The following is a 13868-nucleotide window of genomic DNA, read 5'->3' on the forward strand; positions in this document are numbered from 1 at the left end:
AGGTACACGACTTTAATCTCGTTGGGGTCGAACTTGGGCGGCATGGCGGAGGCGGCTGGTGTCGGATGAACCCGGATGCGGGACAACCGAAGAAACTTGCACCGAGGCCTCCTCGAGCCGAAAGCCGAAAGCTGAGGTTTTTTTCTTATATTTAGTAATTTATCTTAATTTTTAATGGCTTTAAGTGTTTAAAAAGTCTTCATTATAGATTCAATCCAAGTTTACCCCTCAAGAACCTTTTTCTTTGATCTTTCATACAGATATATGAAACTGTAATTTTTCAATCCGTGGTGCATGTACATGGTTAGAAAACCAAAGTACAGAAGAGTTTTGGTAGCCTGTTTTCTGATTGCTTTCATGTTGGTAAAAGTAATATATGGCTGTGTATCAGAAAGCTGGACAATGACTAGGGATGGTAGAAGGAGAATTGATACCTTTGAGTTCTGGTGCTGGAGAAGAGTATTGAATATACCCTGGACTGCTGGGAGAAAAAAGGTTCAGCCTAGAGAGGGTGAAACCAAACTGCTCCTTGGAAGCAATGATTCTGGCATACTTTGGACATGTTGTAAGGAGGGACCAGTCATTGGAGAAGGACATTCAGCTTGGGAAGGTGGAGGGACAGTGCAGGAGAGGAAGACCCTGGATGGGATGGATTGATTCAGTGACTAGGGTAATAGGAGTGTGTCAGAAACAGTGAGGTTGGCTCAGGATAAGAGCAGTGTTCAGAGCTGTTGTATATAGGGTTGCTATGAATCACAACTCATGGGTGCGGTGATGCTGAACACTGTGACACTGATGTGCCAAATGTGGTAATGCTTACCCTGGTGGACAGTGTTTGCTGGAGCTTCCCAACTAAAACAAGCCTAGAAGCAGGAATGGCATCCACTTCCGAAATGTCTTGCCTCCAGAAACTGTGTATGAGCAGTGCTCAGGCCTTTCATTCATAGGGTCGCTCTGAGTCGTCTATGACTCCACGGCACCTACCAACAACAACAACATGACTCACAAGCAACTCGACAGCACATAACAACAACAACAACAACTAAATCTAGATTATCGTTCAGATTATTATTTGTTCTCTCTATTCCTTGGAGTTCATTTTTCATTTTGAATATCAGTGTCTTGTTTTAATTTGGGTTTTGTTTTGTTTTGCTTTTAAATTTTATTTTATTAAATTTAATGAATGTTTACAGAGATTTTGGATTTCCATTCATTCATTGTTGCATTTTCCTCCCTGCCCACCCCACCCTCCCAGTTTGCTCTTCTCTTTGAAAAGTAAAAGAAAAATTCCTTCATTGGTATACAATTCCCCACCCTCCACCCCTAGTACATTCCACTATGCAACCTTCATTCTGGACTTTTGTCATAACAATAATACCCAATCATATATCTATCACTTTTAAACTGTTCTCTCCCTCATCTGTTTCAATGCAGTATACATAATCTGTCCAATTTTTCCCAGTCTCACCCCAATGCTGATGTCAGTCCCGTTCTATAGCAGTGGCACTATGCAGTATTTGGCGTTTTGTGACTGAAATATTTCACTCAGCATAATGTCCTCCAGCGTTACCCATTTTAAATAATATTGCACGAGTTCCTTGTTTTTCAGTGCAGTGTAGTATTCCATTGTGTGAATATACCAGAGCTTCTCTATCCATTCATTTGTTGATGGGCACTTAGGTTGCTCCCAACTCTTTGCTATTGTGAACAAAGCCACGATAAACATGGGTGTGCATATATATCTGCCTGGGTAGCAGTTATGGTTTCTTTGGGGTATATTCCCAGTAGTGGAATTGCTGGGTCAAATGGTGTTTCTATTTGCAACTTTTTGAGAAAGCGCCATACAGTCTTCCATAGTGGTTGCACCATTTTACACTCCCACCAACAGTGAATAAGGGTTCCAGTTTCTCCATAACCTCACCAGCACTTGTTGCTGAGAAACTTGTTTTAATTTGTAATGAAGGCTTCATATATAGACCTTGACTTTTTGGTGTGGGTTGTTGTTGTGTGTGTTTGGTTTTTTTTTTTATTTTCTAGCTAGCTAGCTTTCTTTTCTCTCATTCTTTGCCTCTATTGTAGGCTCAGGCTTCTCTTTGAGTTCTCCTTCCTAGAGTTTCCATCTCTCTGCTCCTTTTTCTTGTTTAACTAGGTTATTATTATTATTTTATCCTGAACTAGCTACCTAAAGTCAGTCTGTATGTCTGCAAAAGCCTACATTAAGGCCTCTTTTCTTTCTTTAAAAAAATGGTTTTTATTCAATCAATTGTATAAATTTTGTCTTATTAAGTACAATACAATGTCTTATCAATACTTTGCTATACCCTCTTTTCCTTAACCCTACCCAGTCATTCATTAGTCTCTGTTAACTATTGGAGAAGTTTGAGGGTTTTTTTTATGTAATTCTTTATATATCTATACAATAATTTTTTCTTTTATATTGGTTTGCTTACAAAGTTCATATACATTGTGTCTCACACTATCCTTTATTCACATTGTGTTTCATACAATCATTTCCATTAATTATATTTGATAGTGTTAATCAACATTGAACTATGGCCATCATTGTCCTGTCTTTCCAGATCCCCACCGGATCATTCCCATTTCCTTTACCCATCCCTCCTCTACCCATTAATTTGTGTGAACATATGAACATATGATATCCTCCTGCCTATCCTCACCCCTCTGCTTTTACCCTCCCCACCTTGTATCCTCATACACATTTTATTAGTTATCTATTTCTACAGTAAAGATCTTATATAGTATTTGTCTTTATGAGACTGAGTTATTGTAGAAGGAGCCCAGAATGGAATTTCCAACTTTATTTGGAAAGAGACCCCAAATAAGCAAAGCTCTACTGAAGAAGAAAAACAAAGCAGGAGGTATCACACTTCCTGATTCCTTGATCTGCCTGAGTGTTGGAGAATTTTTTTATGCACACAGGATTTGATTTGTAAAAGGTACCATTCATTTATTTTATCCTTTCCTGGTTATGATTTCTTGGTTATGTTGAAAGGCTATTCATGCCACTTATTAGGGCTTCTCAGTTTGTTTCTTCTTTTTCTCTGATGATCTTTATAGTTTTCTAGTTTACTCTTCCTTCTCTAATCTGCCTTGAGTTGGGTTTTGTGGATGGTGTGAAATGTGAATCTTACTGGTTTTCTGCCGACAGATACCTGATTTTGCCAGTAACATTTTTAGAAGAGACTGTTGTTTCCCTACTTAATGGATTTTGTGTCCTTGTCAAATATTCATTGACTGTAGGTAATTTGGTTGATTTCTGGGTTCTTGACTCATTGTCTTGACGCATTGGTCATTGTATCTACTGCTGTACCCATACCATGGTTACAGAGAAGGTGTTGAGATCAGGAAGAGTGATCCCTTCTGTTTTGTTTTTCTTTTTCAGTAGAGCTTTATTTGGTGTCTCTTTCCAAATAAAGTTGGAAATTTTATTCTGGTCTTATTCTTGATTGAGCAAACATAATAAAGTTGGAAGTTCTAGATTATAAATTATTTTCTTTTAGAACTTTAAAGGCATTTTCCCACTAAGTCTCGTTTTTGCTAACTAGTAGTCTAATCCTGGTCTCATACATGACTTATGTTTTCTTTTTGATAAATTTTGTAATACTCTGCAGATATGTGAATTTCAGAATTTTGTGTTTAGATTTGTAAAAAACTTAAATCCATATAAGAAAGGTAGATATGAAAAAATAAAAATTCTAGTCTTTGACATCAAAACTACTCCCCTTTTATTGAACTCTTAAAATACAAGCATGTAACTGCCTATAGATCTGCATGATATAGAAGACTTAGGCCCACCAGGTGCTCGATCCAAGGAGGAAAGGCGGAAAGTCCGCTGCTGTTCAGATTTTTGACGCAGGAAACTGATGGAGGATGGCTGTGACTTGGAATCAACTTGATGGCCATGGGATTTTGGCTTATTTCTTGGGGAAAATATCATTTGAAAATTTATCTAAACAGAACTGAAATAAAGCAATTTAGTTTAAATATTTTTTGTTTAATTTTAAGTCCTAACCATTCTCCAGAAGCCAAACAGATGGTTTGGTTTTTAAAAAAGTTTGTTCTTTAATCATCTGCAATGAATAAAACACACTTGGAAAAAGAATAATACAATATTATACTGTGAATGTTTTCCTATATGTAAAGTATGTTTTTAACCCCTATTAGGAGCTTTGGTGGTATTGTAAATAGCACTGTCATGAATTTTATACACACACACACACACACACACACACACACACACACACCCCTGTACATGTTATGTATGAACATATTTTTATTTGTATATGTGTATATGGAAGCTCTGGTGGTATGAAACTGCACTGCCATCCCAAAGGCACATGTTTGAATCCACTAGCTACTCTGAAGAAGGATGGGCAATTTTCTGTGCTATTCACTGCCTCTGAAAACTCTAAATTAGAGGGTTGGTCAACTATGGGTCACTTCTGACTCAACAGCACACAGCAGCATATTTATTACATAATTTTGTGTGTGTATATAGTTTTTCATGTACTTTTATGTATGTATAAATAACATTCATTTAAAACATATACTATAATTACTGATAAAATGGTTTCGAGAAAATTTCATATAGATATAAATATAGATATAGATACATAGGTTCTTTCTCAAATTTACTAGAAATTTTGTTGAAAAACTTCAATCTAGAGAAAAGGACCCCTTCATTTTTAGTGCATAAGGAAATAATGTTTATTATATTTGAAGTTTTTCATAGGGTTTTCAGAGGCTTGCTATTTCAGAAGTGGATGGCCAATCCTTCTTCCTAGTCTGTCTCAATGTGAATGTTCAGATTTAGAGAAGTATTAGACAGACCAGCAAGTTAAAGGTATATCCCTTATTGCGGAGTTAACTTTAGTGTCAGTGTTGTCCCTGCCTTTCACACATGCACCTTTACGCACTTATTTCCTGCTTCAAGATCCCACAGGATATCCATCCACTTCTACCCCCTCCCTTCACATCTATCTCCCTTTCACCAGCCCTCCATCTAATAACTTATATATGAAGCTTCCATACCTTTTCAACCTATATGCAGAACAGATTATCTGGGAGGCTGGGCTCTATGAGGAGAAATGTGGGGTCAAGATTGGTGGATAATTATCAACACTCTGCGTTATGTGGATGACACAACCCTGCTTGCTGAAACTGAGGAGGACCTGAAGCGCCTGCTGCAGAGTGTCAAGGACTGCAGCCTACAATATGGATTGAGGCTCAATGTCAAGAAGACAAAGATTCTAACCACTGGACCAATTGGCAGCATCAGGATGGATGGTGAAGAGATTGAGATTGTGCACAGCTTTAGTTTGCTCGGCTCCATGGTCAACAGTCTTGGCACCAGCAGCCAGGAAATTAAAAGGCGCATTGCCATGGGAAAGTCTGCTGTTAGGGACCTCTCCAAAGTGCTGAAGAGCAACAGTATCTCTTTGGAGACTAAAGTGCGTCTGATACAGGCCATGGTCTTCGCAATCACCTGTTATGCATCAGAGAGTTGGACAGTGACCAAGGAGGATAGAAGGAGAATTGATGCCTTTGAGCTGTGGTGCTGGAGAAGAGTATTGAGAATACCATGGACTGCTAGGAGAACAAACAGATTTGTCCTGGAGAGGGTTAAACTGGGTGGCTCCTTGGAGGCAAGGATTCTGAGGCTCTGTCTAACTTACTTTGGACATGTTGTGAGGAGAAACCTGTCCTTAGAGAGGGACATCATGCTTGGGAGGGTGGAGGGACGGCGCAGGAGAGGAAGGCCCTCTATGAGGTGGATTGATTCATTCATCGGATAATTGGGATGGGAGTGTCGGAGACAGTGCGATTGGCACAGGACAGAGCGGAGTTTAGAGCTGTTGTACATAGGGTTGCTATGAGTCACAGGCAACTCGACGGCACATAACAACAACAACATATTTGAAGTTGTAACAAAAATCTTGTGTAAATTTTAGCAATCATTATAAGCAGTACTTTAAGATCACTACACTCTTTGGAAACTGATCTCTGGTTTGGAGGAAATGAAACCAGAGTTTTCCTTAGAGGCAAGAGTCGTGGCACTTTGTCTCACATACTTTGGGCAGGTTACCAGTCCTTGGAAAAAGATATGCTGGGAAAGGTGGAAGGTCAGAGAAAGAGGAAGACCTTTAATGAGATGGACTGACAATGAGTGTCAGTGGGCTCAAGTATGAAGGAGACTGTGAAACTGTCACAGGACAGGGAAAGGTTTCAATCAGTTGCTCAGAGGGTTGCTATGAATTGTAGTCAACTCAACAGCATCTAATAACGTAGTCTTTGCTGAAGATAATGATAAACACTTATCATGGATGACAAAAAAGATATTGAGCTGGGGTTAAACAATATGTAAAAAAGGAATCTCGGGAAAAGGCTGAGTTCTGTCTTCTGTGTAGGTGCCTTGTTAATTTTATCACCATATATCCCAAAATCTGAAAGCAGTTGGTCTTTTAAAATAGATGGCATATTTTCATAGTGGCTGTTTACACTTCATCTTCTAAGCAAAGCAACCACTCTGCAGTAGCGTTATATCTATTTAAAATCACAGCCTGTCTACAGGCAAGGGTAATTAGGTTACCAAGTTTGGCTTGATCTAAAGTCTGATGTGGCAAATAGCTCTGGTAAGTTAAAATTTTTCTGTACTGGAAAATCTCAGTCAAACCAAAATCATTTTGAGGCAGTCATAATATTACTCAATATTTCACCTAAAAAACAACTGCTGTATTACAAAGACATTCTCCAGTGCACACGGAACTTTCTGCTGAATAGATTTTATTTTACATCACAAAGAAAGCCTCAGTAATTAAAAAACACAGATATAATACAAACCATATTCTCAGACCACAGTGCTACAAAATTAGAAATCAACAACAAAAGGACAAAGGAGGAAGAAAACATACTGCACAGTGCCTACATGAGTAGACAATAAAAGAAATTTAAGGTGGAGGCGGGGTGGGCAGAGAGAGGGCTGCAACAATGAATGAATGGAATTCCAAAATCTCTGTAAATGTTCATTGAAATGAAAAATAAATTAATTGATTAATTTTTAAAAAAACAAAAAAATTTAACAAATAGATTGCAAAGACAATATTATGTTTTACCTTTTAAAACCAGATTTTTTTTTTAAAAAAAATATTTTTTTAAGTAAGGAAAAATAATCTGTTTTGGAAAGACACGGTGATGGCCAGGCAGGTGGTGGTCTATGGTAGTAGGTGCACTTCAAAAAATCTTTGATAAATCATAATATAAGAAAATCAGCAATGTAACTATATTAAAATAAAATAACCTTTTTTATCCTTTGCATTATAGGTGTGTTGAAGTTGTGAAAGCTTCTCAGTACGTAGAATTAGCAAATGATCTGGAAATAAATAAAGCAATTACATACTTGAGACAAAAGGATTTTAACCAAGTAAGTTTTAAAAATAAATTTCAACACAGTAGGTTTTTTAATAATATATCTTATATGTAATTTCATAAGTTAATTGATCAAAGTAATAAAATCAGGAACTTCCTTTCTAAAGTCATGTTCAGGGGTTAATATTTTTATCTGTATTGTATTAACATAATTTGCATCAATATAACATTTTCATTTTTATTTTTTCATTTTCTACTAGATTTTTAAAACATTCAAACACAAATTCTTTCAATTTCTTTCATCTCCCCACCCAACAAATTGTACAACCCGATGATTAATCCCCCTGTCCCCTGTCGGGTGGTAGAGGCTGGAAGCAGGGGGATATTTTCATTTTTGTATGCTTATTTTTCATATATAAATAATAGCCACATGAACCCTTGTTACTAAACCACATTTTTGTCCAGAAGTGAACTGAAGCTCTCAGATTCTTTAGATTACACATAAGGAGCAAGGAAGGCCAGGGCCTGATTGCTTCCATCTACTGTTTTCCCCAGAGCAACTTCCCTGTTGGGTTTTATGTATTTTATGTACTTGTTACTGCTACATTAGGAAGAATGCCAACTTGTAGATACCATATTTTTTATTTACCCATTAATACTGTATTGAGAGTAAAAGAGTCTCATAGCTAAACACAACTTCTAAGCTCTGAGGGATTTCTAACTGGTTAACACTGCTACCATGCTGGCTGGGGTGGGTATGAAACAAGTGCTACTATTCCTTCCATCAGCTATGTCAAGTGACCTTTCCCCAAGGTATGGTTTAGATGCAATCAAATGACTTAAAAATCTTAAATACAAGAACCAGGATAAAACTTAACACCCAGGTTTATAAAGCCACTAGTGAGTGCTCTATGTGCCTGCAACTAGATGGAACATCTCAGCATTTAGACCCAGAGAGCAAGGACTAGAGAAAGCCATGACGTTGACCTGAGTCCTATTCCAAACCTCTGTTTTCAGTTTTCCCTCCTAGACTGTCATCTTGTATGAAAGACAAAAGACACACAGCCAATGCCTTTACATAGTCAGTAAAGCAAAAATGAAAAAGACAGACAACAGAAAGGACTAACCTTTTTAAAGGGATTTGAGGAAAATACCATCTACTCATAGAATATGAGAGTAGAGTCAGGGATTCATATAATAATTATATGACAAGATCAATGCATTGCTTGTTAGTGAGTGTGCCCATTACATATTGAATGCAGTGTATTTAATAGCATTTAACATTTATACTTTTCTTAAAACTATTTTATGATTTCCACACCATTGGTCATTAAAAACCTCATTAATAACCCTCTCACTCTGATGTAATACTTTATATTGGAAGTAGAGTGAGACAGATTAGTCTCCATTAACTTGTTAAAGTAATATGTAAACAAGAAAACGTTTTATGTGTGTCTCAACATTTTCTGTTATCTCAACATTTTGAGAGAGGGAAGTGTTGTTATACATAACAATACAAAGAAAAGCATGTTTGTCCATTTTCTTTGTCATTTTATGAAATACTATTTAGAAAGATTTCCCAGTGCTTTACCATGTATGCTTTAAAACTCATTTTCACCAATAAATAAAGGATATATTCCTTACTAAAATGCCTTTAAATAAAATCTTGTTTGCTGTTTTACTAGCTGATCTCATTGAGAATATATCCTAGTCCATTTGCGTTTTCAAGTTTTTCATGCCAGTGTACTGATATTTTTAAAACATTATGTCTGTGCTTTTTTTTTCACTCTGGCTGCTTTCACTTTGTCATTTGTTTGTATATTGTAAGTATGATGAGGTGGGTATGATTGAATTTTACATGAAAGGAACACTGTTAGGTTAAAAAGAATTGGATTGATCATTTGATGAAGACCTTTTAAGAAAAGATGTTGAAATCTTCAAGTTATTTGTGATAATGATATCATTTTGTAGTTGTTTTTGTGGTAGAAAGAACTGTACCAAAAGCTGAAGGCTGATGAAGTGAAGACATTTGGTCTCGGGACAAAATTGAAGCCTAGGTGGCATTAGCAACGGAAGAAAACAAAAATGGAGAATGTTTCTAATTTTCTTATGATTTGAAAGAGGGAAAAACCTAACACTGTTTTTTATCGTTATGTGGTTTGTCAATATGACTAAAATTAAGTATTGACATCAAATTGTCATAAGTTACATCTATAAATAAGTATATTTATAATACTATAGTTTCAAAAATTAATATATTGGACATATGAAGAACAATTTTGAAAATTGCCTATTCAAGAAAACAAAAATCTAAACAAAAATACCCGTGAGTGTTCCTTTTATTAGAGTAGTTTTCTAGCCTGCTTTGTGTAGTTTATAGTTTAGAAGTAGCATGTAAAATGTCTTTTCAGTCTGACTACCTTTTTTCTTTCTTCCTCTTTTTTATTGTGGTTTATGTGGAAGTTTACAGAGCAAATTAGTTTTCCATTCAACCATGCATATTTTGTTTTTGGCTGGAAATGTTTCTTAAGGTTTATTTTATGTTGCTAATTATCTGTGATAATTCTTTTAAGTAATTCTTTTGTATTTCATGGAATTTTACTTATTTTTAGCTCCATAGTAACCATTTGGGGATAGAATATATTTGATGTTAAATAGTCTAAAAGTTATTGATAAGACACAAAAGAGTAAACATAAAAACTTAAAACTTCAACACATCCTTGGCTATAAGATAAAGTACTATTCTTAAAAGAAATTATATAAACTGCTATAGCAATGGTTATGTCTGCATAATTTTTATATTCTGCTTAATAGATGTCATGAGAGGTCCAGTGGCATAGTCTGTAGTGAGCTGTGCTGCTGACCCAAAAGTCAGTGCCCCTCTGACACTTTGAAACCACCAACAGCAGCTCTTCAGGAGAGAGATGGGCTACTAACTCTTTTTTTAATTTATTTTCCTGTTTCCAAGTTCTATTTATTTTATCATTTTATGTTGGTTTGCCCACAAAATTCATATACACTGTATTTCACACTACTGTACAATTTACAGCCTCTAGACACACTAGAAACTCACTAGGGGGTCATCTATGCATTGGATCAGACCTGTAGCTGCATGAATACCATGCATCTTAATAAGTTTCTTTTCCTTCTGTACTTTATCTAAGAGAGCTTAAGAAATATGTTATACCTGTTCAAATGTCTTAGAGTGTTTTAAGTAACAAGTGATTATTGTGTCACAATCTAAAAGTGAAGATAAAAATATTTCAATTCTTATTCAAAATGAAGTATGTCTTATAAAGCTTAGCTATGCACATTGTATAGATAATCTAACCAATGAGATAAATAGCTTCTACAGAATGAACAGTAAAGGTGGCAGTGACTTTTGAGGTAAGTTCAAGGCACTTCTTGGCCATTTTATTATTGAAGACATTTTCAGGAAACAAAAAAATCTTAATAGTGAAAGTATAATGTTGGAAATTTTTCTTCCAGAATTTACCTTGTGGAATTATAAATTCCTGCCTTAAAAAAATCAAATTATTGTCTTTGATATCATTAAAAACTCTTTAATGTAAAATTAATTTACAGGGGAGCTCTGGTGGCCTAGTGGCAAGAAGCTGCACTGCAATCCCAGAGGAACACGGTTCGAATCCACCAGACGCTCTGCCGGAGAAGGAGGCGCAATATCCTCCTGTACCAGTCAGATCTGATTTGATGGTACACGCACACAAAATTAAAAAAAAATTAATTTACACATTTTATAACCAGCATATATGGAAAATAGTCTCTTAGAATCTTTTACCAGTGACAAAATTGAATAAAGACGCTTAGTGGTATTTCACTTGAAGACCTCATTCTGGGTCAGCCCTGCACAGCATGCAGACATGGAACTATCCAGGAGTCCCTGGACAGTAGGAGGAGCTGACAGCCAGAATCAAAGTGAAACCAGAATTTTTGTTTGGATGCAGCAGGGAAGCAGGAACAGGAAACACCAAGAAATATTTTCTATTCCATAAATGTATCTTAAAGGAAACTTATTCCATGATTCCTGCTGTGCTAGAAATATCTCAGGCCTGCCAAGTCGTTTTACTACTGACATTTCTTCCCATTGCCCATTCCCTCTTCAACTGTATCTAATCAACTGTTATACCATATTTTATATTCTTAATTTTAGCTATCATATTTTTAGTACTAAAATTTTCATATTTTTTTTCCTTAAAAAAAGTAACATAAGGAGGGAGTCAGCCAACCTTAGGGTAACAATTACAAATTAATTTTGTAGAGTTATTTCACTTGGTATCAGATAATTTTACTACTCAAATTACAGTGGAGATTTGAACCCAGGTTTACTGATCTCATGCCGTTACTCAACCCTACATCATACAATAGCCTTCCCTTTCAAATATTAGATAAATTGGGTTTGATGCTGGTGTGGCAAAATGGCCAAACACACCGCAAAAGTCGGCATCATCAGTAATTATGGGACCTGTTATGATGCCTCGCTCAGGAAGATGGTAAAAAAAATTGAAGTCAGCCAGCATACCAAATACACTTGCTCCTTCTGTGGTAAAACCAAAATGAAGAGCCGAGATGTGGGCATCTGGCAGTGTGGTTCTTGCATGAAGACTGTAGCTGGTGGCTCCTGGACCTATCACACCACCTCGGCCATCACAGTGAAGTCAGCTATCAGAAGACTGAAGGAACTGAAGGACCAGTAGAAGGTCCCCCATTTGAAGCATCTAGCCTGTAATAAATGGGTTAATTTATATTTAAAAATAAATATTAGATAAATTTGGGGCCAATTTTATAATAGTTTGTCCTTTTTACCACAAAATATGTTTAATAGCTTTAATATTTTCAAACTTCTGAAATATATATAAGAAATGCTTAATTCTTAGAGATGTAACAGTACATAAGCTTTGCGATATTTGTTTTCAGTCAGTATGAAAATTTGACAGTCATACTGTGAAGAAATGTTGACATTTTTCTTACTTCGTTTCTAAAAATATTCTTACATTTAAATATTTTACTAATATGCCTACTTGGTATAAAGGATTATACTGTTAGCCCTATTTGAGATAATGTTGTTAGGTGCCATCAAGTTGACCTTGACTCGTAGTGACCCTGTGAACAACAGATCTGAAGCTTGCTCTACCGTACCCATCCTCTTCTTGGAAGTGCTCAGGTCCATTGTTACAGTCACTGAGTCAGTCCGTCTCATTGAGTGTCTTCCTCTGTTTCTCTGCCCATCTGCCCTTCCCAGCATGATGTTTTTCCAAGGGCTTGTCCAATTCTGAAAACATCTCCAAAGTACATGAGAATAAGTTTCACCATCTTTACTTCTAAGGAACAACATTCTGACTAGACCTCTTCCAAGACAGATTTGTTTGTTCTTTTGGCAGTCTATACAATGTTTAATATTCTTCTCCAACACCACAATTCAAAAGCATCAATTCTTCTGTCATCCTTACTCATAGGAAGTAGTTGAAAAGGCCATGGCTTGAATCAGATACATCTTAGTCATTAAACTGTCGCTGTTGCTCTTTAGCACTTTGGAAAGGTTCTTGACATCAGATTTTCCCAGTGTGATACTAATGTGTTCATTATAGACAGGGAAGAAAGAAAAGATCGAAATGGATGTAAAATGGGATGGAAGATGAGATCATTACATCCAGCTCCTATATTTTGTAAACAAGGAATCGTGGATGTTTTCTGTTTAGTTTATATTTTTATGACTTTGAAATAAGAAACAATATCTGGTCCAGCATTATTACCTCTCTATGCTGTCTCCACTGCTATTTTTAACATCTTTTTAAAAATTATTAAGTCTGACTTTTTGATGAGTGTAATTATTGGCTTTTATTTTAGCCAAAGTTGAAGGAAAAATCATTTTTTTTCATTACAAGCCTACTTAAATATTAAAATGTTGTTGTTGTTGTGTACCATAGAATCAGAACGGACTGTCAGCTGACTCTCCAGCAGGTTTTCAGAGGCAGTTAATGACACAGGAGGATATTGTTCATCCTTCCTTCTCCTGTAGTGTAGTGGGTAGCCTCAAACCGCATGCCTTTGGGATTGCAGCACAGTTTCTTACCACCAGGCCACCAGAGCTCCCCCAAAATAGTGGATTTTAATATCTGTACTCATAGCCCTGGTGCTGTTGTGGGTTACATGTTGAACTGCTATCCAGAATGTTTTTAACCCACCAGCTGCTCCATGGGACAGATAGGCATTCGATTTCTGTTAAGATTTTTGTTTTGTTTTTTATTGGGAAAAACATATTGGGGGTACAGGGAGGTGAGGGTTGGGGGCAGAAGGGTGAGGATAGGCCAGGATGCAGTTGCAGAGCTGCACAGCTTGGTCGGTGGGGGGAGCAGGTGAAGGAAATGATGAGGGTCCAGAGGGGACCAGATACTACAGAGGAATGACAAGCATTTTCCAATGGTAATTAAACCAACTGTCTTATTGATTTGGGAATTGGATGC

The 13868-nt window shown here is 36.5% G+C and overlaps 1 protein-coding gene across 1 annotated transcript in view; it reads left to right on the forward strand.

Moving 5' to 3' along the window:
• Nucleotides 1-13868, forward strand: part of IFT88 (intraflagellar transport 88 homolog (Chlamydomonas)) — a 143577-nt gene that overhangs the window by 41254 nt on the left and 88455 nt on the right. The window contains exon 14 of the mRNA XM_006894098.1: nt 7342-7441. Coding sequence (XP_006894160.1) covers nt 7342-7441 — 100 coding nt within the window. The remainder of the gene's footprint in view (nt 1-7341; nt 7442-13868) is intronic.

The sequence above is a fragment of the Elephantulus edwardii genome, unplaced genomic scaffold, assembly GCF_000299155.1.
Source record: "Elephantulus edwardii isolate Elephantulus edwardi_28Jun2011 unplaced genomic scaffold, EleEdw1.0 scaffold00135, whole genome shotgun sequence".
NCBI lineage: Eukaryota > Metazoa > Chordata > Mammalia > Macroscelidea > Macroscelididae > Elephantulus > Elephantulus edwardii.